Source organism: Pagrus pagrus, assembly GCF_965226575.1.
Source record: "Pagrus pagrus genome assembly, chromosome: 14".
Lineage (NCBI taxonomy): Eukaryota > Metazoa > Chordata > Actinopteri > Spariformes > Sparidae > Pagrus > Pagrus pagrus.
In genome coordinates, this window is record NC_140198.1 from 4,783,591 (window position 1) to 4,806,376 (window position 22,786).

At 43.7% G+C, this 22,786-nt stretch overlaps 1 protein-coding gene across 2 annotated transcripts in view; it reads right to left on the reverse strand.

Annotated features, from left to right (window-relative positions):
* The window catches only part of jade2 (jade family PHD finger 2), a 190,997-nt gene that overhangs the window by 57,253 nt on the left and 110,958 nt on the right, over positions 1-22,786 (reverse strand). For both annotated transcript variants that reach the window (XM_084374194.1, XM_084374193.1), the window contains exons 9-10: positions 21,586-22,089; positions 20,152-20,316 (exon numbers count right to left, since the gene is read on the reverse strand). In XM_084374194.1, the coding sequence (XP_084230320.1) occupies positions 20,152-20,316; positions 21,586-22,089 (669 nt within the window). The remainder of the gene's footprint in view (positions 1-20,151; positions 20,317-21,585; positions 22,090-22,786) is intronic.

Below are 22,786 nucleotides of genomic sequence, written 5' to 3' on the forward strand. Positions count from 1 at the left end.
GTTTGTCAAATACTGACGCCTTGAGTTGGTGTTTCTTGGAATAAGCTGCATCGTATTGGAAAAAACTGACATACTGTGACATTTTTGTTTTCCTCAGTATAAATTGCACAATTTGGAAATAATTTGTCAGTCTGGAACGATTGAGATGATCTTGTAGGGGAGTGCATTTCACGAAACGACCACAGCAGGCTCTGCTTTGTTTGTAAATCAATCAAGAATAATCAATGAATGTTTGCAGAGCGTGCACTTCACTCAGAAGCAACATCTCATCATGCATCCAAGAACCGAACTGGACAAAATAATGTAATATTTGATGGACCTCTCTCATAGATGAGTCATGGAAAAATTAGACTATTTTCCTTTTGTATCAAGCAGTAAAAAAGTGGCAGTAGCAGGACGTTTGAGCTCATTAATTTAACTTGACATTGTGACGTGGATGCTGAAACGATACACTGTGCAGCCTTAGCGACAGCAGCCTCTGTTAATTGTTTTAAAGCTCAATAAATAGCTAATATTCGACCAGAATTTCTCCCATTCGTCCAGGACATTGAAATCTAGCAGGACAACTGAACCCTGTCTTGAGCCAAAGCTTAAATAATCACAGGAACTCGAGGAAACTATTAAAATTAATACAGATGCAGGACAGACAGAAAGACAGACAGCCTCTTGTACTGTACATAAATGAACAACAGAGCATGGTGACATTTCGACAATAAAACTGCATGTACTAAACGGTTTAGGGTTATGAGGTGGTGCAACCACTGGATTAGTTTCACACTATTTGGCAGGTGAGGCAGAGAGGTTCCTCTCCATTCACCTCTTCAGAGGAGGGGAAGTCAGGGAGGAAGTAATTCAGACTCAAATCACACTCAGCAGCAGGAGAAGGGCTTCACACAGCAAGGAGTAAAGCCTAATTGGCTATGTTTTATTGCCCGGCTAGCCAGGGGTAAGTGGAGGTCTGAGGAATGTGTTTGCAGATGCTACAGGGTGCTCAGCAGGGAAGCTTTATTCCATAATGGTTCGAGAGGCTGCCTGGGACAAAATTACAGCATGTGAGAAGGTCAGCGAAATTGCGCTCTGAGCTTTAAAGTGAAACTCAGTTAGGGAAGTGATGGATTTTTTTTTTGGGCGCTAACAGGGTGGGCCCAGCTGACTGTAATCTTTGAAACCTCCCAATTAGTTTCAATTTATTGTACTGTGGATTTACAGGCTGAGGACAGGCTGCCCTGCTGGAGGAGAGCAGGGTGGACACTGTCCGCTCGCTCTGCTCGGACCAGAACAGCAAGTTAAGCAGGTGACGGGTGATTATAAAACAAAAGTGCTGCTCGCATCAGTACTGATATTTAAAATGTCTTTTAAGACCGGATTTAAAATCCTCTTCACACTATTGACAAACCTATAACTGCTCTCTGTGAATTTCAGCATGTTCAAACTACAATTGTATAAAATAATAGAATAAAAGAAAGAATTGCAGTTGAACGCATTGGGAAGTGAGCTAAAAATTAATAGCTGCAATGCTAACTGAGCTAACACTCAGAGAGATCTCATAGTGGGGAGAGGGTGATGACTGTTTCATTATCTTCAGTATCAGGATGTGATATGAAAAGCATGAACTGACTCAATAACTGATTCATAAACAGCTGTCACCATAACTTTCCTGACCTTAAAACTATTATGACAATATATATTTTAATGACTGAAGTGATGACGTTATGTGGTATTGACACATGCCCCCGCAACAACTCATAGGAAAGTTTAAAGTTTTCCTTTAACTGCAATGAAAATATCTACAACAGCCTCATTATGACCGCCTCTTTAAATATGTATCTCCTGACTGTGTTACAGCACCCCAGAGCCCAAACTCTGGACTCCACCTCGCTGTTAACGCTCTCTAACACACACCTCTGCTGTCACACTTCATAAATCTGTTACTCCATCATGAACCAAACAAAATGTCGAGCAAGGCCGGCAGTTTGCAACAGGTTTGCTGAGAGCTCGCCGAGCGACACCAGGGCAGCACCTGTTTTGTTCTGCTGGTGTTAACCATAGAAGCACACAAAGCCCCAACAACCACACTTCAGTTGGTTTGCGATGGGTTTTTATTTCCAGTTCTTGGTTTCGGTTCGTCGCTGAGTCACCGGAGGACACTTTCAGACCGTCGGGGAGGTGGAACGGTCACATCGCTCTCTTTCATCTGCTTTAAAACACATAAATGAGGACACGGTTGCACTAGAAACAATGCAAACACGCAGAACTAGGTCACTGGAAACGAACGTCTTGTTTTATGCTCCCGTACCGACTGAAACTAAAAAATCTGTTCTGATCTGCTGCACACTGTGTGATTCTAATCCGTCATCCTCAGCCGACTGCGATGACACCCTGAGAAAAACGCTCTTAATGTAAATACCATAAACCGTCTTATAAAATCGTGCTTTCTTGCAGCTTTAAAGAACTTCATGTTCCAGCAAATAAACACCTGTCTCCAATAAATGCCCGGTTCGGGGGAGACTGTTTACATTGCAGGTCATAAAGCTGTCCACAAAACCCACTAAAATGCGCCTGAAGCCGCCAGGATAACATCACCGAAGCATGTTGCCAATGTAATTTAGGGTCTTTAATATTTAAACTGGACACAGAGACGGTAAACAAAAAATATGTGCTGGTTATTAAGATAAGTTTGTTTATAGCATCTCGGTTTTGATGTGTAGGAAAAAGAGAGTCTGCCTCTGGCTATAAGATCTAACGTGGTTATGTGTGGTCGATTCCACGCCTGAAACAAATAAAGTATTAGACTATTATTAGAAGTTTTGTTTTAGAAATATACAGCCAAGTGGAAACAGACTCGAGGTCCAAGTCTAATAAAGTCTGTTCCTCTGCTGTCCTTATTGGAAATGTTGCTTTCACTACCGGCTCTGTGTGGGCAGCGGTATCTTTGTGCACCAGGTACAAGACAGAAATACACACACATCAAGTGTAAAATAGCAGCAAGACTTAGATAAATAAATCAATATGTCTGGCAGGTAACATTTTAGAGACAAAAGCGTTTGGGTTCCTCTGCTCCAGTGGAAATCTAACTTTCTCTGAATGTAAGTCAATACAGTCCAAACCGAACCTGATTGGCCTCCTGCTGAGTTGATCTATACTAAGCGGAAGCGCCGAAACTTTCTGCTAACATTTTCTCCAAGTGGTTAAAAAAAACACTTTCGGATTTAAAGACGAGCGGTTGAACACAAAACATTCCCTTGTTGTTCGAGAGAGAGACCGACTGTGTTCAGGCAATTAAGAAATATTCATCCTTCCAGCTGTTTCAACCAAAATACCCACAGATCGAGGTGAACTGGGGACAGGATGCGCTCTTGCTGTGAGGAACCTTTTGGCTTCTTATCTTATTATTAGACAACTCTCGGTTTGTAGGAGGATTTACAGGGTCTGTATTTGTCTTCTGTCCTTGTGGCATTCGTACAACAGTACCGACCGCTCCCTGATGGCTAATTATAAAGGTACTGTGCACAATTCACGGCAATCAAGCAGGTAACGTTACTGCTGCCTGACTCTAACCTTTAGGCCTGCACATCGGGGCTTGTGACCAGAGTGTTGTGTATATATTAGGGTTGGGCCGCTGAAAGATGCCATTGTCCATCGTCGCCTACTGAGCCCTGACCAACCTGACATCGTGATTTAAAAGGTTGCCCACCAGGGAGCACAATAAAGTGGTGTGTACCCTCAGAGTTGCCGTGAGGCGGGCGGGCAGGGGTTTGAGACATGTGGGAGAGAAAATGAAAGGAAGTTTGTTGCTGCTCGGTGCACCAACGTAACGTCTTCATGTCCTGTTAATCATTTACTTATTAAACCAGCTCAGTTAGGCCAACCCATGACAAACCGGTTACATTTGTGGCAGCTGTGTTTCTTTTCTGTGGGTCGTTGTTATTGTGTTTCTTTCAACTGTGCTGTCACGTTCTCTTTTCCTCAGTGTAGCTAGCTGGCTAACTGTGGCAGACATTGCCCAAAACCTGGTGCATACAGTCTCTGAAGTGAATAAATCTGAGCAGAAGTGAAACAGCAGCACTTGCCCCTCCCTCGTTACTACCACTGGAGTGCTCTTTAGCAAGACGCTTCAAGGATCAGTTCACCCAAACATTAAAAGTCAGTCATTAATCAAAAAATTTTGATTTTGAAGTTGAATGAAATGATAATTTCAGCTTTAAAAGGGTGTAAATAATGTATTTTCAAATCAATTTGGCATCTTGGGAGCTTCTGGAGACTTGGATAATGCTGTATGGAGCCGTTTTATGTTTTTAATTTTGGTTGTTTTACACTTTAAAACTTGTCCCCAGCTAAATCAGTCGTTTTGGAGAATGCTCCAGAAATCCAGAAATGTTTTGTTGTCAAAGAAGCTTTATCGTGGGTGAGTAGATAGCGAGTGAATTTAAATCTTTGAATGAAATTATCTTTTAACCCTGATATGAACAAGAAAATCTGCTTCCTTTGTGTTTATATTGATCAGTTTTCATGTGTGAACGCATGTAACCCATCAAAACAAGCACCATCTGAATAAATAAAAATGTCAAAATATATAGATTAACTAATGTCCAAGCAGGCAGATATCCAATTTCTTACTGGCCGACATCACAAGAGGTCAATGTGCATAAAGCGAAATGCTAATATGCTACATGCTGAAGTCAAATTACAACCTAAAGCTTGAGAATAAAAAGTCCTACATCCCAAAGGCTCAGACTTCCACCATGCATGGTGGCTTTTAATCTTACATATGTAGGATTTTAAAAAAAGTTAGCGCTATTTGAGTTGACTGCGTTGACAGCCTCTCGGAGGATGTTATTAAATTGGCCCTTAGAGGGCGGCGCTTGCCGTCGTCGAGTCCTGCGAAGTGAGATTTTACGGTTGAGTTGCGGCAGCGTGTCGGCTGGTACTGTCTGAGAGACCCTAATGTAAAATATTAAAGGCTTGGGTCGACTGAGGAGGGGCCCCTCATATCGCTCTCATTACTTATTGACGCGCCCCTATCTGTGTGTAGCTCGGCTGGCGAGCCTGTAGGAGTGTGTGAGTTTGTTGTGAGCGCGGAGATGGTCGAAGCACACTCACCTTCACGCAGTCAGGAATAGACTTGAACGGTAAGGCACACGTTCTGTAAGTAGCAGCCACATATAGTAGTGATATACATAATCGGTGCAGCTGTGAAGCGTGTGCATCAGCGTCTAGGTTCAGTATGTGGACATTAAACTAGGCCTGTGTGCATGTGCGTCTGTGGCTGCTGCTGTGTGTTAAGGTTGCACGTCAGCTTATCAGTATGAGCCAATGTCTGCATTCAATTTCATGCATACATGTTTGCGCAAGTGTGTGTTTTCATGCATGATTACTGTATAACATGATATGCGCAGGGTTGTGCACTTTCACGCATTTATCTCGACATGTGTTAGCGAACATATGCTCAGTGCCAGGTGGTGTGTGTGTGTGTGTGTGTGTGTGTGTGTGTGTTCTTATTGTCTTATCAAAGTGATGTGAATTTAAAGGTTTAACTTTCAGTGAATTATTTATCCCCGGAGCAGCTCTGGCACCTGCACTGGCCAAGGGTCTGAAAGCATACACCACACACACACACACTAACACACCTGACATGTACGTACGCACACACACACGGCGCAACAACACACTGACACGCAAAATTATACAGCCGAAGCAGCTATAAATATTTATCCCTCTTCCTCCTCATATTTATTTCATCCAACAGAGCTCATATCAGAGGGGCAGCGGGATGGTGAGGAAATCCAGAGAGAGAAAGAGGGAGAGGGGAGGAGGTGATGGAGAGGGAGAGAGAGATAGATAGATGGAGGTGAAGGAGAAAAGAAAAAGAGAGGAGGAGGAGGAGGAAGAGGAGGAGGAGGAAGAGGAGGAGGAAATTCTTTTTACAAATCAAAATAAAGATGAAGGTGGAAAGAGAGAGGATGATGAAATAGACGAAAATTAGGCCACGAGCGAGATGAGAATAAAAAGTAGGGATTGACCGAGATGATTTTTTCCGGGCCGACACCGATTCTTAGTCATCACGAGACCGATAACAGACGTTTGTGGTGAAAAGACAAATCTTTGGGCAGTTTGCTGCACGGTGAACGGTACTTAAGGAAAATGTTGAGATACTTTACTTTAGTATTTCCGTTTTCTGCTCCTTTTCTTCCTCAACTCTTCTACACTTATTTGATAAATGTAGTGACTAGTTACTTTGCAGATTCATACATGCATTATTCAGTGTCAGTGGCTATTACCTGTGACATGTAAACAGTCAGACAGTCCTGTGGGCAGAACAGTGAGTGAGACCACAGAGAGGTGACGACAGACAGAGAAAGGATGCTGCATTGTAAGACTTGGCCACCTGCACAGCATCCACACTGCTCACATGCTTCAGTCAGAGAAGAGCCTAAAGCTTGAGAACAACGAGTCCTGTTTCCCAAAAGGCTTCGACTTCCACAGGAACCAAGCGTGGTAGCTTTAAATTTTACATACGTAGGATTTTAGAAAAGCAATATGTGAGACAGCAACAGCTAACTGCTGCTAACTGTTGCTGCCATTAGCTGTTTAGCCATGCATCTAGAGGTCCAGACTGGGAGATCAGAGCACCAGACGAGTGTTGGTGTTTACACCTCTGGCACAGGAGCTAACTTCTATAGATGTATCTGCAACACAACATATCGACATCATAACATCAAAATTTGTATTTCTTCACATTCTGTTGTTAATTTTTAAATGTTTTCAACTTAAATTCTCACATATTGCAGCTTTGAATTAACTTATTTTGTCTGCAATCAGACACAAAATAAAACTGTTACAGATAATCGGAAAGATGCTGAATAACGGCCTCGATAATCAGATCACCCCTGGTAAAAAGTGTGAAGGGACAGAATGAAAGGAGGAAAATATCAGCTAAAAGTTGGTGGATGTGTGAAAAAACTGAATCCGGTAAACACAGAAAAGAGTCGGGACAAAGACGCCGACAGCGAAGAAAGTAAGGCAGATAAAAAGAGGTTAGAGGCAGAGTGATAGGAAGTGAGTGGTGAGCTGAAGTCACTCAAGAGAGTCATTATCGCTACTATCCAGCAGTCTAAACAGCAGCCGTCGAGGTGCACAATTGAATCTGGACTACTACACCACTTAACTGGGATAAAAGGCTGCATGGCCTGGCTTGTCGCTCTTACTGGAAATGATTGACCAAAGGGTTGGAGCAGCCAGGCGGGAAATGTCACGAAAAAATCACTCTGACTCTACAAAATAAGAGTTAATAAAGAAGACAGAGGCAGCAAGACATCGCTTTATTTATCAAGAGTTGAGGATATAATGTATATTCCAGCAATACGTGAGCGTCTCCAACAGTGGATCAATGTGGCTGCTCATCTAATTAAAGCAAGAAACACACATTGTAAAAGAAGAAGAGTTTCTTAATTGCTACAGGCAGTCACGATCACAACTATCAGGAGGTATGAGCAGGTCATCCAGTAACCGGAAGGTCAGTGGTTTGATCCCCGGTTCCCTCTGCTGCACGTCAAATTATCTTTGGGCAAGATAGCGAACCCTAATTACTCCTGATGGCCGTTCCTTCAGCGTGTTAGCGTGTGTGAATGGTTGAGCACGGAAATATCTAGAGATGCTTTGAAAAGGAAGCGCTGAATCGCATCCGACGAGCGGGTCAAAACAGTCTCTGCCCCACCAGCGTGTGACTTGGGTTTGGGCGATATCCAACATTTTTATGTCAAGATATTGTCCCGCAAAATATCGTGAAAAGCGATATTATCGTCTTTCAGCACAGACGACGTGTAGCCTCATTGAAATCCCTCGGCTCGCCATATTCTCTCACTTATATATTTGCTTAACTGGTGAGCAGAAGTCTTCTTAGAAACGAGTCTGTATGTTGCCGCTACATCAGAACAATTAACCTGTAGCAACCTCCATTCCCACCCACTTTGCGTCCGCTGCCACGACAGCTCAGTGTGCGGTCTTTTCAAAACAAAAGCCTGAAGATGCTGCAACAGCCGTTCAATATTTGATACTGTGAAAAATATCGTAAATGACGACGAATATCTGGATATCTGATAATATCTCACATTGGCCTAAGCGTATTATGAATGTGTGTATGAATGCGAGAACGTGACGTCTGACTTTAAAGGGCTTTGGTTGGTCTGTAGACGAAGAGTCGATTCAATATTGATTAACTTGTATCTTTCCAGTGAGTTTTTTCATGCAGAGCTCTGGTTTTTAGCAGGACAAACCTGGCTGAATCTCAATGTGTTTGAGATTTTACCATGTCTTGCACCTCACATGGTAGCGTGTCACGTGACTCTCCCAGTCGAATTTCTATTTCTCCACCAGTATAACCAAAAATACATGTACTTTCATTGAAGTCGGCGTAATTAAGTGTTTCTGATCTCTCCTCGTACCCCGGGAGGCAGCTTCGTGACCTTGTGGCAGAGTATTATCAAAGACGAGGGCCAAAGGAGCAGCTCTCTGTAAGCTTTGAAGCCTGAGGGCTGTGTTACACAGTCGGGCTTAGCATGCAGCATTTTAAACAGCAGAGGATCTCAACAGGCGGTTTTCAGGCAGAGTGAGCGGAGCTGGAGGCTACCTGAAGGTGTGAAGCCTGTTTCTTGCCCTCAGCTCATACAGAGTGATGCAGCCGGATTCCTGAGCAAAGAAGTGCTATCACATTTATATTGTTCTAGATGGAAAAAAAACTACTTAGCTTGACCCCGGCTTCATATTCGTGAGCTTTAACACCTTAGACATCCATTTACGATGGGACCCTTTGCCCAAAATGCCAAATAATGATATTTTTAATTGTTTAAATTATAATTAATTAAGTGTTTTACTCTTTCTGGCATGTGGTCAGTCTCTAATATTCCTTTTTTTTGTTCCCATAAATTGCTTTGTAAAGAATAAATGTCACGATTATTAAGAGTATCTGTGCCGCGACATTATTTTATCTACATTTACTTTAACTCAAGTTGTTTTTTTTCATTGTCCGTACAGTATCTGGTCCTTCACAGTATGAATACTTGTTTTGTTCAGCATCTTATGTAGCTTTAAAACACAAATATTGGCTTTGCAACAAGTGATGGTACAAAACTGGGATGAATTTATGGTTCTGCAAAAAAACTGACTTTGGACAAGGCTGCTCAAAATTCAACAAAATGTTGAAACTTGTGTTTCCAAGTCGTATTATTGTTGCTGCCGCTGTTGCAAAGAAGACTGGATGGTTAACGTTTACCTCTGCGACACACAAACAACAACACAGGACAAAATTTGAATTTATTTTATTTCAGTCATTTCCCACCTGTAAGGACATCTTTGAAACAGAGAAAACAGTCCTGATGTTTTTTTTTAAACCCAAGTTTGTTTGATTTAAAATGTGAAATACACCTCACGATATCAAATGTGCTGATAAATCCCTCTGGGTTAGTTCACTTAGGATGGTCCCACCTGAATGAGCTCAGACACGTTAAGTGACGTGTCGTGTTAGATCATTACTCAAAAAACTTTGTGTCCAAACCCGCGTCGTTTTAAACGTTTTTTGATGTCTGGGAAGCCTCTCTGGAGAACCCATCAGCAAGCAAGAACACAGGCCAAAAAAATCCTGCAGCAGAGAGCTCGTAAACTACAGCGAGAACCAGACTGCTTCCCTCAGGAGTCTACGTTACTCCACCGGTCACTTTGGGAGCGAGCCAGCCACGATTTCCAGTTCCCTTCCTAAATCTACAAATGAGACCTGGTTGGCTGTTAAAACACTTAAAAAGTGGCTGTCGAATGTTGAGACTGAACAGGCATCGTTTGCTGGTGAACAGAGAGGGCCCTTGTCTTGGATCTCTCTCAGTACCTTGAAGCATCTTGAAACGGACAGCTGCCTAAGAAGAAGGAGAAGAAGAAGGAGGAGAAGAAGGAGAAGGAGAAGAAGAAGAAGGGGTCGTGTGTAGTGAGCCAGTATTAGGTTTGGAGCAGAGTTGTGTGTGCAGAGCCAGGTTGACGTTGATCCAACAGGGTGGGTCTGTCTGCTGCATGACTCGGCCCGTCTGGCCCGCAGCTAGAAACCACCCCCCTCCCCCTCCCCTGGCAGTTATGTGTGTGTAAGTGTGTAGGTGTAAGAGTGTGTGTATGCAAGCCATGCATGCCTCTGTCGGTACGCATGTGGGTGATGAATTATTTTGTGTGTGTGTGTGTGTGTGTGTGGCCTTGTGTGTACATGTAAATGGTAGTGAAGCATGTAAGTTGAAATTCTCTGTGCGTGTATGTGTGTGTGTGTGTGTGTGTGTGTGTGTGTGTGTGTGTGTGATAGAGAGAAAAAGGGATCTTATAACCAAGCGGGCGCAGCACCAGAGTCGGTGTCGCTCTTTCCATGTCTCTGTCCTCTCCCTGACCCTACCTAACGTTGCATAACACGAGAGATGGTTTCCTGCCAGATGAGCGGCTGGGTGGGTGAACGACGCACGAGGGCGAGGGTGCTGAAAGAGGGGTCGGGAGGGTGCGGGGAGGTTATGTCTAAGACAATCGAATGACATATCTCTCACCACCTGCAACCCTCTGCCTCTCTCTGTGTGTCTCTTTGTTGTCTGCTCTCTGCGCTGCTCATGAAAAAGAGCAATAAAGTTTGGGAGAAGCTGCAGGCAGAAGGAAAAAAGACGCACAGTGCACACGGTGCTGCGCAATATGCCCACAATCTCATATCCTGATGTCGGTCCTTTCATATCCAGGTATTAATATATATCATGACGCAACACATTTTCTGTAAATTCGATGAATAATTTATGTGAAAATCACAATATATCTTAGCACATTTTGAATTATATACTCGACAAATGAAATGTACTCACTTATATTTGATTATTTTCTCCTTTAAGAGCCGTTTATGTGAATACGGCAACTCGGGCTGGTCAATATACATCGTTATATCGTGATATGGCATAACTGTTGTCTTCTCCTGGTATTAAAGGCTGCATTACAGTAAAGTGAAGTCATGTTATGAGCCATTATATCCACATTACTGATGACTAATTCTCAAAAATCTAATGGTGTATCTTCCCTACAATATTGTTGTAACATCAATATCTACATTTTTGGTTAAAAAAATTCAGAATATTTGATTTATGAAGTGCTTTCGAGGAGGTTTCGAGAGATCAGGATGTATATTGTGCGCTGCGATATGGCCTGAAAAATATCTGAACGTTAATTTCAAGGCTGCCCTCGTGCCAACGTCTGAGTGTGGGGCTTTGTTCGAGCACTCGACAGGTGCTTTTGCAGCTCTCATCCTTAAACTCTCTCTGCACAGTTTGACATTATTCTTGCGTAGTTGGTAAAAGGCTTCAGCGGTGTCTGTGATATCATTTGCAAAGTACGATTTTCTTTTAGACACAAGTTCTGCGTTTTGTCTCGGCTGGTAACAGTCGTTCTTGTCCTCAATGTTTGTTTGTGTTGCCTTCATGAGAATTTGCTGCCTGCGTCCCCGCCACGCATCGCTCATGTGACAGGAAGTATTGCCATAAAGAGTATGATTTGCAACACAACAAATCTTAATCATGCAAACAATTTCATCTGGGTTGCATGGCTGTACTTTTCCAGAGTCCCTCGCAATCAGGTTAACACTGTAATGTTTGAGGTCATTTTTTGCACATTTGAGGCTCACCACCAATTTTACACGTCAAATTCAGTTTATAAGAGCTATAAAGTCAGCGAAAATAGTTTTATAATGTCTTCTGTGGCTCTGGAGGAATTTTTGTCAAAATATCTCCGACATACCAGAAGGCCAAGGTAACAAACTGGAAGTGCAGAGTTCAGAGGGCTCTGACGTTCACCTGACAGGGAAAAGATGTTATCAGGTTGCATGATGGGAAGTGAAGGATCCAGCGTCTTTGGAGTGATTTCGGAGCTTTAGATCAGGATATCACTGCCTCTACTGTACTCACATGTACGTGGAATAAGTAACTTTAAGCGAGTCTGATGCTTTAAAGACGAAAGAGGGATCAGAGTGTAGATTATGAGATCAAGAACGCATGTCAAGCGTTTATAAAAACATCATGAAATGCATATCAGTGATTTGTTTCTTTATCGTTTCTGCATGTCATCGGTATCACGGCACAGATCACAGTTTCCTTCATCAGTTGTCTGCAGCATAATAAAAGTACTAAAAGCCCCTCGCACTGCTTGTACTAGTTGTAAAGAGTAAGACTGACTTCTAAATCATGAGATAAGGGCTGGGATTGTGAGGGGATTAATGAAAATTAACCAATTAGTAAAATAAAAAAGGTCAGTGTCCTAAAAAAAACTGAAAATGACTCATTCAATAATGTGTTCCTTGGATGATCGTACAGAAAAGACATGAGTTAAGTAAAGAAATAAAAGTCAGGAGAAGAGTCCAAGATTTTTTTTGTGGCTCTTCCAACTACAAACTTCTGTTAAAAAACTAATAAAACAGAAGAAATTGGAGACGTTGGACGATTTCGTTCGTGGGTTATGTGGATCTTGGCATTTACGAGTTGTGGATGTGAGTCAACACAGGCCTCAGAAATTGTAGGACATCCATAGATGTTGGCAGTGTTGAGATAATAGACACACAAGTGAGTCTCATCTGCCAAGAAACTTTTTTTTTGTTCTTCAGATGTGGAAAATTCTTCTTTTTAACTTTTCCCTGCCTGGATTTTCTTTTGCACTGTGGATGCAACTTCTGGTCACAAGCTTGTGTATATTCATATATTTCCCCCCCTCATTCTTCACCTTGCTTCAAAACTTCCTTTTCAAACAGAAAGGAGCACCGAGGGGGGTTTGTGGAAAGAAAACAAACTGAGGAACTGTAACCTGTAGCCAAGGAAAACTAGCTGACGGGCTTCCCTCCCCCCCTCGCCTCGGCACGGAGTGTACCAACAGCGTCTACCTGACAGATATCACTCCTAAACAACCCTGCTGCTTCCAAACCTGCAGCTGAGGGTTCAATGTGCTGCCACTGCTGCCTTCTGTCGGGGTTTGGCTCGCTATAAGCCACATTTCTCCCCCTCAAAATCCAGACTTTTTCACACTCGGGTCTCATCTTTTTCCTTTCTTCCCATAAATACCCCTCCTGCTAATCACATACCATTTCTCTTCCCTCCTTCCACACTCTCTGTTGTGAAAGAAGATATATAAAACATATGTTAGCGACTCACAATCATCAAGTTTCCCTCGCTCTCCCCTCTTCTTAAGTGGACTGTTTCATAAGTGTACTGTTCTGTTCTGCTCTGAGGGCCTCCTGGGTGTGGGACTGCTGCTGACCTGCTGGGCCGAGTGTGCTGCCAAGTCTTTACCGTGAGAGAGTGAAAGAGAGCAGAGGGCAGGGCTCAGAACGGCACCGTGCCATCGGACACTCTGCCAGCCTTGGCTGGAGTACCGATGTACTGACGGGAGGGAAAAGACTAACTGCAATTGTTCGACTCAAGTAGTTATAGACGTGAAAACATACAAGAGGAAATGAGTAAGAAAAAGGGATTCTTTCACACCTGCTTTCCCTCCGTCAGCCCCAAGCTCTACCCCGTCTCCTGTCCCGGAGCCGAGACCTGGCATTTCCCCCCTCTGATTCATCCACCCTCCTTCTCCGGGCTTCAGCACCTCTCCTACAGTGTTTAGCCCTTTACTTAAACTGTAAAGTCCAGTCCTGCTCCTTTCCCTCTGTGAGCCTGAGCCTCCACCCTGCAGTCTTCCTCGTCTCAGACAGTAACCTATCTTCACCTAGCTCCAGCTCTCCCCCTGCTCGCCTTAAACTTGTCCGGCTAAAAGCATGACCCTTTGCTTCAGGACTTAAACCTCATCCAAAATCCGGCCGGTGATTGTTAACACAGCCGGTAGGGAGGACCTTTTTTCTGTATGTGCATATTTGATCGTCAAATTTCAAATATAGCTGGACCTTCAGGAGAGACACAGCTATAGAGTGCTGCAGAGATGTGTTGCTTTTGCATGTAAATGCAGCTGCATTAAGCAAAAAGCTAACGTGAGACTATAAACTATATATCGTGCGAGCACGACATCAACGTCACCCCCACTTAGCGTCTTACAACACTGTGCTGTGCACAGTTCCTATAAATTGATCAACCCACAAAGTTTTGAAGTTAGAGTTAGAATAGTTTGCACCTCAAGTCGGCCTATAGTCTCATTTAGCTGTTTTTAAGACACGTAAATGCTTTTTAATTCAAAATGTGGGATGCAAAACGTGACAAACCCTTCAGCATGTGTTCACCACAGACCTAATTTCAGGCGTTTAACAGATATAAGTGCAAACATGCAAACTGATTTCAGGGTTTTTGGACTCATTCCTGCAGAACTCTATTGATAACTGACAGTTAACACGGCACTAAGGCTGGGTATAGTTTGGAAATTGTCACTACCTGTGCTAATACAATATCAAGACTAATACCTCAACTAACACTTCATTTAACAAAATAAGTCAAACTCCACAATCTCTGATACTTTGTGCTTAAACCATGACTGCTCTGTGTTTAATACTCCTGCTATACGTAACTGCCACAGTTATAAAACAGGAATAGTTTGATATTTTGTGAGTTATTTGTCCTCTTTTTTGAGAGTGAGCTGAGAAGACTGACACCACTCTTAGGTATGACGCTAGCGCCAGGAGGTGATTAGCTTAGCTTAGCAGAAAGAAAGGCCACAGGGGGAAACAGCTAGCCAAGTAGGTCAGTGGGAACATCAGCTAACTCGTTTTGTGTGTCAGCTCAATTTCGAAATAATCCTACAATCTACATGATCATTCATGTCTGCTTCATTTGAAGCTTGTTGACAATATATTTCCTGGCTCGAGTCTTTGACAGATTTAGCTCTGCACGGCGTATTAAGTACTTTATACCGATATAAAAGAAGTCCGCCACAGTGTGAACTATGTGACCGTTAGTTAAGGGACACTCCCGCGGTAGATCTTTGCAAGTGGTGCAGGGATTTGCCCTGACGACCTTCGCACAGTAAGTAGCCTCTGCAGCCTCAGTCCAGCATCGTCGCTGTGTATCTGTAACCACACACACGCACACACACACACACACAGACACACACCTCCACTGCATCTTTGGCCTGATTATAAAACACCACACAAGCCGAACGAAAAAAAAGAAAGAAGAAGGAGCAACATTTAGCAGCTAACTTACACTACCCAATCACCGTGCCACACATTGCTTCGACATGTTGCGCGCTGATTGGATGGGTGATGTGGGTGAAAGGGGAGGAGGTGGAGGAGGAGGAAGAGGAGGAGGAGGAGGAGGAGGGGGACACTCAGGAGAGGAGAGGAGTACAGAAATGGAGAAAGCTCACCAGTGCATTAGGGACAGCACGATGCAATTCGTTCCATTGGCAGCACTTCAAAGAGGAAGAGGAGGGGGATAATCCACCCCAACATTAGCCCCCGGATTCTTCCACCATCACCACCACCAACATGCACACACACATTTATTCACAAAAGCAGCAGGCTGGAGGGTTTGGTCGTGGGGTCTGATTGGGTTGGGGTCTGGGGATGACGGGATGGAAGGATGGAGGGGATTTTTCAATTTGCCAGCAAATCAGAGATGATTGGAATACTCTCTCGCGCACAGATACTCACACTCGTCTTGACGCGCGCACAAACACAATGCCAAACACACAACGCACACACACCCATCTCCACGGAAAAGACCTCACATTTGAACCCAGCGAGGAGGAAAAAAAAAAGAAACAACAATAAAAAACAGGCTCACAATGCTAAAAAGAGGCAAATGTGGGTTAAGAATATGGGTCAGCAGTAAACGTTTAATGTGAGAAACAGAAGCAGGTTTCAGGAGTAAGAAGATGAAAGAGGTGAAGGAAAGTGAAGGAGACAGAGGAAGAGAAAGATGGCTTGTATATCGACAGCCACTAGCATCGGCACCGCTGAGCTGTCAACACTCCCTCAGCCGATACTTGACCAATTCATGATCAATCGTCCTCATGGGAGACCTGCCAGCAGCAAACACAATCAATCCTCGTCTCTGTCAGACCTTCGAGCAGTGTTAAAGAGGAACAACGCTCAATTCGAAGCAGCAGCAGCAGCAACAGCTTGTTGTCGCTTCCTCAGTTCATGTCGTCACCCATTGACGACAAAGTCTCCCCCCCCGTGGAACAATCAGTAACACACGTCGTCGCGTTTTGATCTGCAACTGTAGCGTCATTTTCGGGCTAATAAGCGCCACAACAGAGATATGAGTCCTGACAAACTCCAGCCTGAGGTGTTTGAGATACCGTGTGTATAATGGAAGAAAGAGTTGGGCGCTCTGCAGCAAAACAAAAGTGATAGAAGATCTTTGGAAACATCTTGGCCACACACAGATGGACGTGTCTATTTTTGTACGTAAGAGGGGCAGAAAAAGGCCATTAAAGCATGTGAGCCTCACTGTAAAATACATAAGACATGATTTTATACTGAATGGATTGGATGACATCATCACTCTCATCAATGAACAACCAGCTGCACAGACAGTTGTCTTTGCGGTGCTTTACGTACGGTCAGATCAACGTCTTAACTTACTTTCTATCGACCGTCTCCAAATGTTTTACCGTTTATTGATGGGATAAACAGAGTTAACCTTAGAGACTTGAAGTGGTACGGTTCGACTTCTACAACACACACATCAATAATGGGTGGTCTGGAGGGAGAAAGAGTTATGGAGTGCACAGATACACTGAGTGGTCAGGAGGTTTGCAAGGCCTGAAGCAATCAATAAACCCTGACCACTGGAGACCACTGTGGTATGTGTACAGTTACATAAGTGTATACGAAACAAACGCCTCTGTGGAGCATTGTTTAAATCACAGAAACTAAAATACATTGCAAGTAATCGAAAACAGACTCACAACCTCATGTGCACCCAGAGAATATAGTTGGGTGTTTTCATTATTTTGTTCACAGTTGCGTACTGAACTTTCAGCCACTTGTCAACGGTTCAATCCCACTTTTGTGACTATATGCTTTGTGGGAAATCCTTTTTCACGCCATTTTTCGGGTTAAGAGGTGATAAATTGTTATCTAAAAGCCAAATTAACCCTTCGGGATGCTGGGCGAAGTGCGCTGATCCGTCAGCCTAATCACAAGTCCTTAAGTCCACTCCAGCGGTATTACCAGCTGGGGCTAAATGGGAAAACCAATGAGCAATTAAAATATGTTGTCCAATTATTTCCGGTGCTGGTATGCTATTCTTTTTTAGTTTTGTTGCAGTGCAGTGGGTCATTTGGTTGATATGCAGACATCTAATTGCCAAAAGCTTCTCCTACTGTGAGCCAAATTAAATCGACCAAGCTGAACCAAACCGAGGCAAAGCCAACTGCACCGTATCAAATCACATGCCAGAGAACTGACGGAAAAAAGTATTTAGGACACCAGATTATTTGGTTTATCTTACAGTCTACTGAAAGAAACAGACACCGACACTGGTTGTTAGAGGGTTTGTGGGGGAAACATTTTCAACACAGATTCTTTTCGGGAGATTAAGTATCAGAAAGTAAGCAAATGTCATATGATGTATGTTAGATTGCGGTGGTGATATATGAAACATTTGTGCAAACACGAGAAGCAGCACAGCCGTCTGGCCGCCTGTCCTTGGCAAACCAGAGTTAACCGTAAAACCCCCTAAACTCAGGTTGCAGTCGATGTTCGGCTGTGGGCTGCCCCGCCGTCATTCAGATTCTGTAGGGTAGAGTGCAGGGTCAGAAAGAGGTTTTGAGAGCACCAACTGCAGTGAATGCCAATCAACTATCAGAGCACTGCGAACATGAGCCTGCAGTGAGGTTATAGGCATCCGTGCAACCAATCCCAAAAAACCCGAGCAAGGAAATTTACATAGTGGTTAGCATTCAGCTGCCAAGTGTGAGCTATGATACTGAATGCAGTGGGGAAACACTTCAACATCCTGACCTCAAAACTATACTGCTACAGTTTAGGCTGAGGCGCTGAGAGAGCAGTGAGCATTTATTAAACACTTAAAGACTGCAAGTTGCATGAAAGCTTTACATTGTTCATTAATAAGCTTTTATTCTTTGTTGTTGTAAAGGCAAGAACAAAACGTAAAAACCAAGATGACTAGGCTTTCCCCTGTCAATAGCTGTGGTGGGTAACTCTGCAGTAAGGAACCGTGAAACCTAAAAGCCAGAAAGAACGTAGAGCATGCGAGTTACAATGACGGTCCAGCATTAAGACTGAGACATCAAGCAGCGCTGAAGAACCAGCGAAGACAGCCGAACAATATCCAGAACATCTTGGAGCGACTCTTATCCACCCTTGACAGAGACTCGTCCACAGAAGTCTGCTTCTTCATGTCCACCCTGACCCTTTTCTTCCTCGTCTCTCTGGCCTGCCATTGCCTGTCTGCTATTTCCAGATTTTTCTCAATGAACCGAGCCCGACGGGCCCTCCTTCTTCTTCAAATTGACATTTTCTGTTGCCCACAAACAAAAAACAGGCAGAACATTTGCTCACAATTTGCCGCCGCGACGGGCAAAGGCGACCAGAACTCCCAAGCAGCCCCTCCACAAGTGGGCTTTGAACCAAACCACCCTTTGAATTCTTTCCCGCAGATGGAGAACAAATTCTTCTGGAAGTGAGACTGTGGCAACTCGACATTTTGGTTTCTCAGGACTATCTGACAGTAACGTCTCACAACCTGATCCACCTGAAGTAAGTACCTGACAGCTCCAGCGTTACTGATTACACCGGGTTTTTAAAAGAAAAGAGGTTTGCTATTTGTACAGCGCTGTGTTAGTTTACTGCTCATGCAAAGCGAACGTTTCCTGCTGCTGCAGCTTCACATTAAAAGCATTTAACTGGCGAAACACGAGCTTAGGCTAATCGCAGGAAATGCAATGTGTTCAATGAGTTTAGCACTCATTCATCAAGCATGACAACACAAAACAACGGTTCATTTCAGCATCTGTTCAGTCAACGCTTCTTATTCTGGACGTGGGATAAGTGAGATGTGACTCTGCTGCCGGCGCTGCTGTACGGCACACGCCTTCAGTTTATTAGTGACATGTCGACTAAGTATTGAATTAAAAAAAAAGAAAACATCTGACAGGGCTGTGGACCAGTAATGTAGTCAGTGTACGCCTGACCACCATGTAACAACTACAGCAGCCAGCCTTGATGATAGACATATTTATATAACATGATGACGTAATCATTGCTCTTTGGCCTCAGGTGTTCTGGTTGTATGACTTGTAATAGATAATACTGACATATACACCATGCTTGAACATGGTTGCCATTATGAACAGTACATGACTAGCACAGAAACTCAATGCTTAACCACGCCTCACTTGGTTTTAGATCCGGCAGGCTGTTCCTTTCAGAGGACCTCAGTGTCGAACTCCCTCAACAGAAGCATGGCGTCCCTTGTCAGCTTCCTCTTGTACCCTCTGACAGACTCCAAATCAAAGGCTTCCTCTCCATTACATGCAGTTGCACAAACATTACCATATCTTTTTTTTCTCTTGAGTCTTTCAGATGAAAAGAGAGGATTCAGTCCCAACTATCTCAAGTTGGTACCCGCTGCACCTCCCACACTGTGCTACTAGGGAGGTATTTTTCACCTCCCAAGAGACATCCATATGCTAAATCTGTGCTCTGGGTTGCCTCAGACTGAATTTGAAGTCTGTCTATCACAAACCCAGAGCCACAAGCACCAAAACACTCCCGAAAAAAAAGGTCCTCGAGCGCTCTGTGCCGACTGGCTTTCACATATAGTAAATAAACTATCAGAGTAAACACAGATCACAGGAAAATCCAAAACGAACTCTGTGTGGTGGGTGGATTTTCACTTTAATTTTCAACACCGGGCTATCGTTCAATCACTCATTATAGCATTCAGCCATTTCATTATGCCTTCATCCTTCAGGCTATTCATTCATGTAACATTAATATTCATGAATGCCAAAATCAACTTCATATGATACTGTCACTGATCTTTTTAATTAACATTCGGAAAAAATTTAAATTACCCCTTAAATATCAATAACACTGGCTGGATCAAGCACTGAGCATGCACGTACCCGCCATGTGCAAATACACAAAAGACACAAAAGCAACAAGTTTCACACTGCATACCAAACACACACCACGCATCTCCTACTCACCCTCTCCAGGTCTTGTCGGAGGTGTGTGAAGAGTTTGAGGCGTCTGTAGAGCACGTCCTGCTCCTGCTGCGCCAGGTTGTCCACCTCGTCCCTCTTTAAGGTCACCAGAGGTCGATTAAAGTTGGCCTTCCTCTTCATCTTCCAGAACTGGTATAAGAAGTCCACCTTGAAGAAGAGAAGAAGACAAAATATGCTGCAATCATCGTGGTTTCATCTCATTTCCACATATCCAAATTATTTAGCTCAGGCGATTGAAGGGGATCATTTACATCAATCTCACGCATCTGAAACAAAATACATCTATTATTCCATTAAAGCACGCTACAAGGTTTCTTTTTGTGCATATAAAAGTGGTTTGCTTACAGGTGTAGCCTTCCTTTACAAAAGAAAAGCACTAGCTTGCAGCGACAACCATGTTTGGAAAGCACAGACCAGATAATTAGAGCACGTTCGGAACAAACGCCTGTAATTTATCAGGCAGTTTACCTGTGAATAGGGAGCACTTTATTTGACGCACTAGAGCCGGCGCTCTAAATGCAACTCATCAATATCACATCTTATTAAATTTAATTAACTCTGGAAGCCAAAGTTAAGCGTGAATAATATAATATTGAACGTGTATGCAAAAATACTCTGTAAAGATCAGAATAATGTCTCGCAGGCAAAGAGAGTGACCTTAATCAAGGTTTTAGTCATTATTATAATGTTTTATTTACATATTCTATAACATTGCAAGTCAACATGGACACCAGTCTTTCTGTGTGTTCATGCACTGTCTGCATTTTAGGAAAAATGGTTTTCCGACTAGGACATTTCACGAGAACGCCCTCCCGAGACAGAATAACAACTTTGGTACACGTTTCACTGAGTTGACGTCATATGGTGCTGAAACATGGCGAACATTTGGTTGATGGCAGGAAACTTTTAACAAAGTCATGTATTGCATCGCTTCATTTGCACTTCCTTGTCACTCAATTACTGGAAACAGCTGTCGACGTGTTGTTAAAACACTCCGAGCGATAACGTGCTGCACAACTTCTTTTTGGACGCATGACGCACATGAACAGACCAAAGTCATGAGATCAACTTCCCAACGCAGTAATGGCACGATCAGAGGAGCATGAAGTTGTCCAGTGTCACCGATCAGAAGCAGCTTCGGCTTCTTCTTCTCAGTGGACGGAAATGTAACTTCACGGTTCAACGTACTGCGTGCACTGAGACGACATCGCTGTCACAATATTTGCATGCTTGTTGCTCTTCTGACCCGTCTCATCAGCGAGCCTGTCAAGCTTTACGCTTAAACTTTATTTATACCTGACACACTGTCTGGAGAGTTATTTTGGTACACATGGAGGTGTAGATATTACTGCGAGTGTCATTTCTTATCATTTTATACGACACATCCTAGTGTTTCAGTTCCTTGGCTTCACGTACCTGAGGGACGGGCAGCGCCAGGTTCTCGGCCACCTCTCTGGGGTCCACCAGCTGGTAAAACTCATCCTCCAGCTCCTGAAGCTTCTGTTTCCTCTGGCTCACCTTCTCTCTCTCCAGCTGGTCCCGCTCAGCTCGCTCTGATGCCGACACTGACACCGGGTACAAAACAGACCTCTGCTCCAGGTCACTGCTGCTGTTTGGTTGGTGCTGCTGGTCGGACCGGAGCTCAGAACTGACACCGGTGGTGGCCCAGTCAGGCCTGGCTGCGCCGTGTGCTCCGTTGGTGGCGGACGTGGCGGTGGTGGTGTGGTTGCCGTTGCTCACGCTGGCCAAGCTGGAGGTGCTGTTGATGGTTGCACCGCTGTTGCTGGCGGTGCAGCTGTGCTCCAGGCAGAAGGACTTGAAGCGGACCTCGTCGTTCTCTGCCAGGATGGTCCTCATCTCCAGACCGTGGTCGAAGGCGCACGTCACATGGAAGGCCACGATACAGGAGGGCATGGAGCACTGGGAGGGGGAGGAGGAGAGGAAATACAGTTAAAGGCAGCAACATAAGCGACTGTTTCTCTCCGTTAGCTGAGTGAGGAAAGGCACTGAGACAAGCCACTCGAGCATTAGTCACATCCTTTGGACTGAGTCCTTCACACAGTACAGCAGCATTAAACAACTCAAAGAAATCGTCCACAGGCTTGAATAAGTAACGTTAGGCCACGTGAATAATACACGTACAAGGCTACAGATTCTTACGAAGGTCCTATAATGTCAGCTGAAGCACTGAGTTTGAGGCATAGATATAAAATCAAACATATATGATCGTGTATCTTATATCTGTGGTTATGCACATACAGCCCCGACACAGACAGTGGGTCCACCACTTGTTATCAGCTAGGTTTATATTTTTTGAGTCTATATTTTGAAGAAGGAACTTGAAAAGAATCGTATGAATGAATGCACAGAAATTGTGGGAGGAGAGAAAAAAAAAGTACGAATGGAAGGTGAAACAGTGACGGGGAAATCCCCTCTCAGTGCTTCTTCTGTCTGCGTTCATTAAAAAGACGAGCAGGTTTGGAAAAGAACAAACTGTTTTTATCTTAACACTCTTCTTTGAAACACACGTGCATGTACACACACACACACACACAGACACACACACACAATTTTCTTTTTCCAATTTCTCAGGCGCTTCTGTCACAGCTATTTGTTT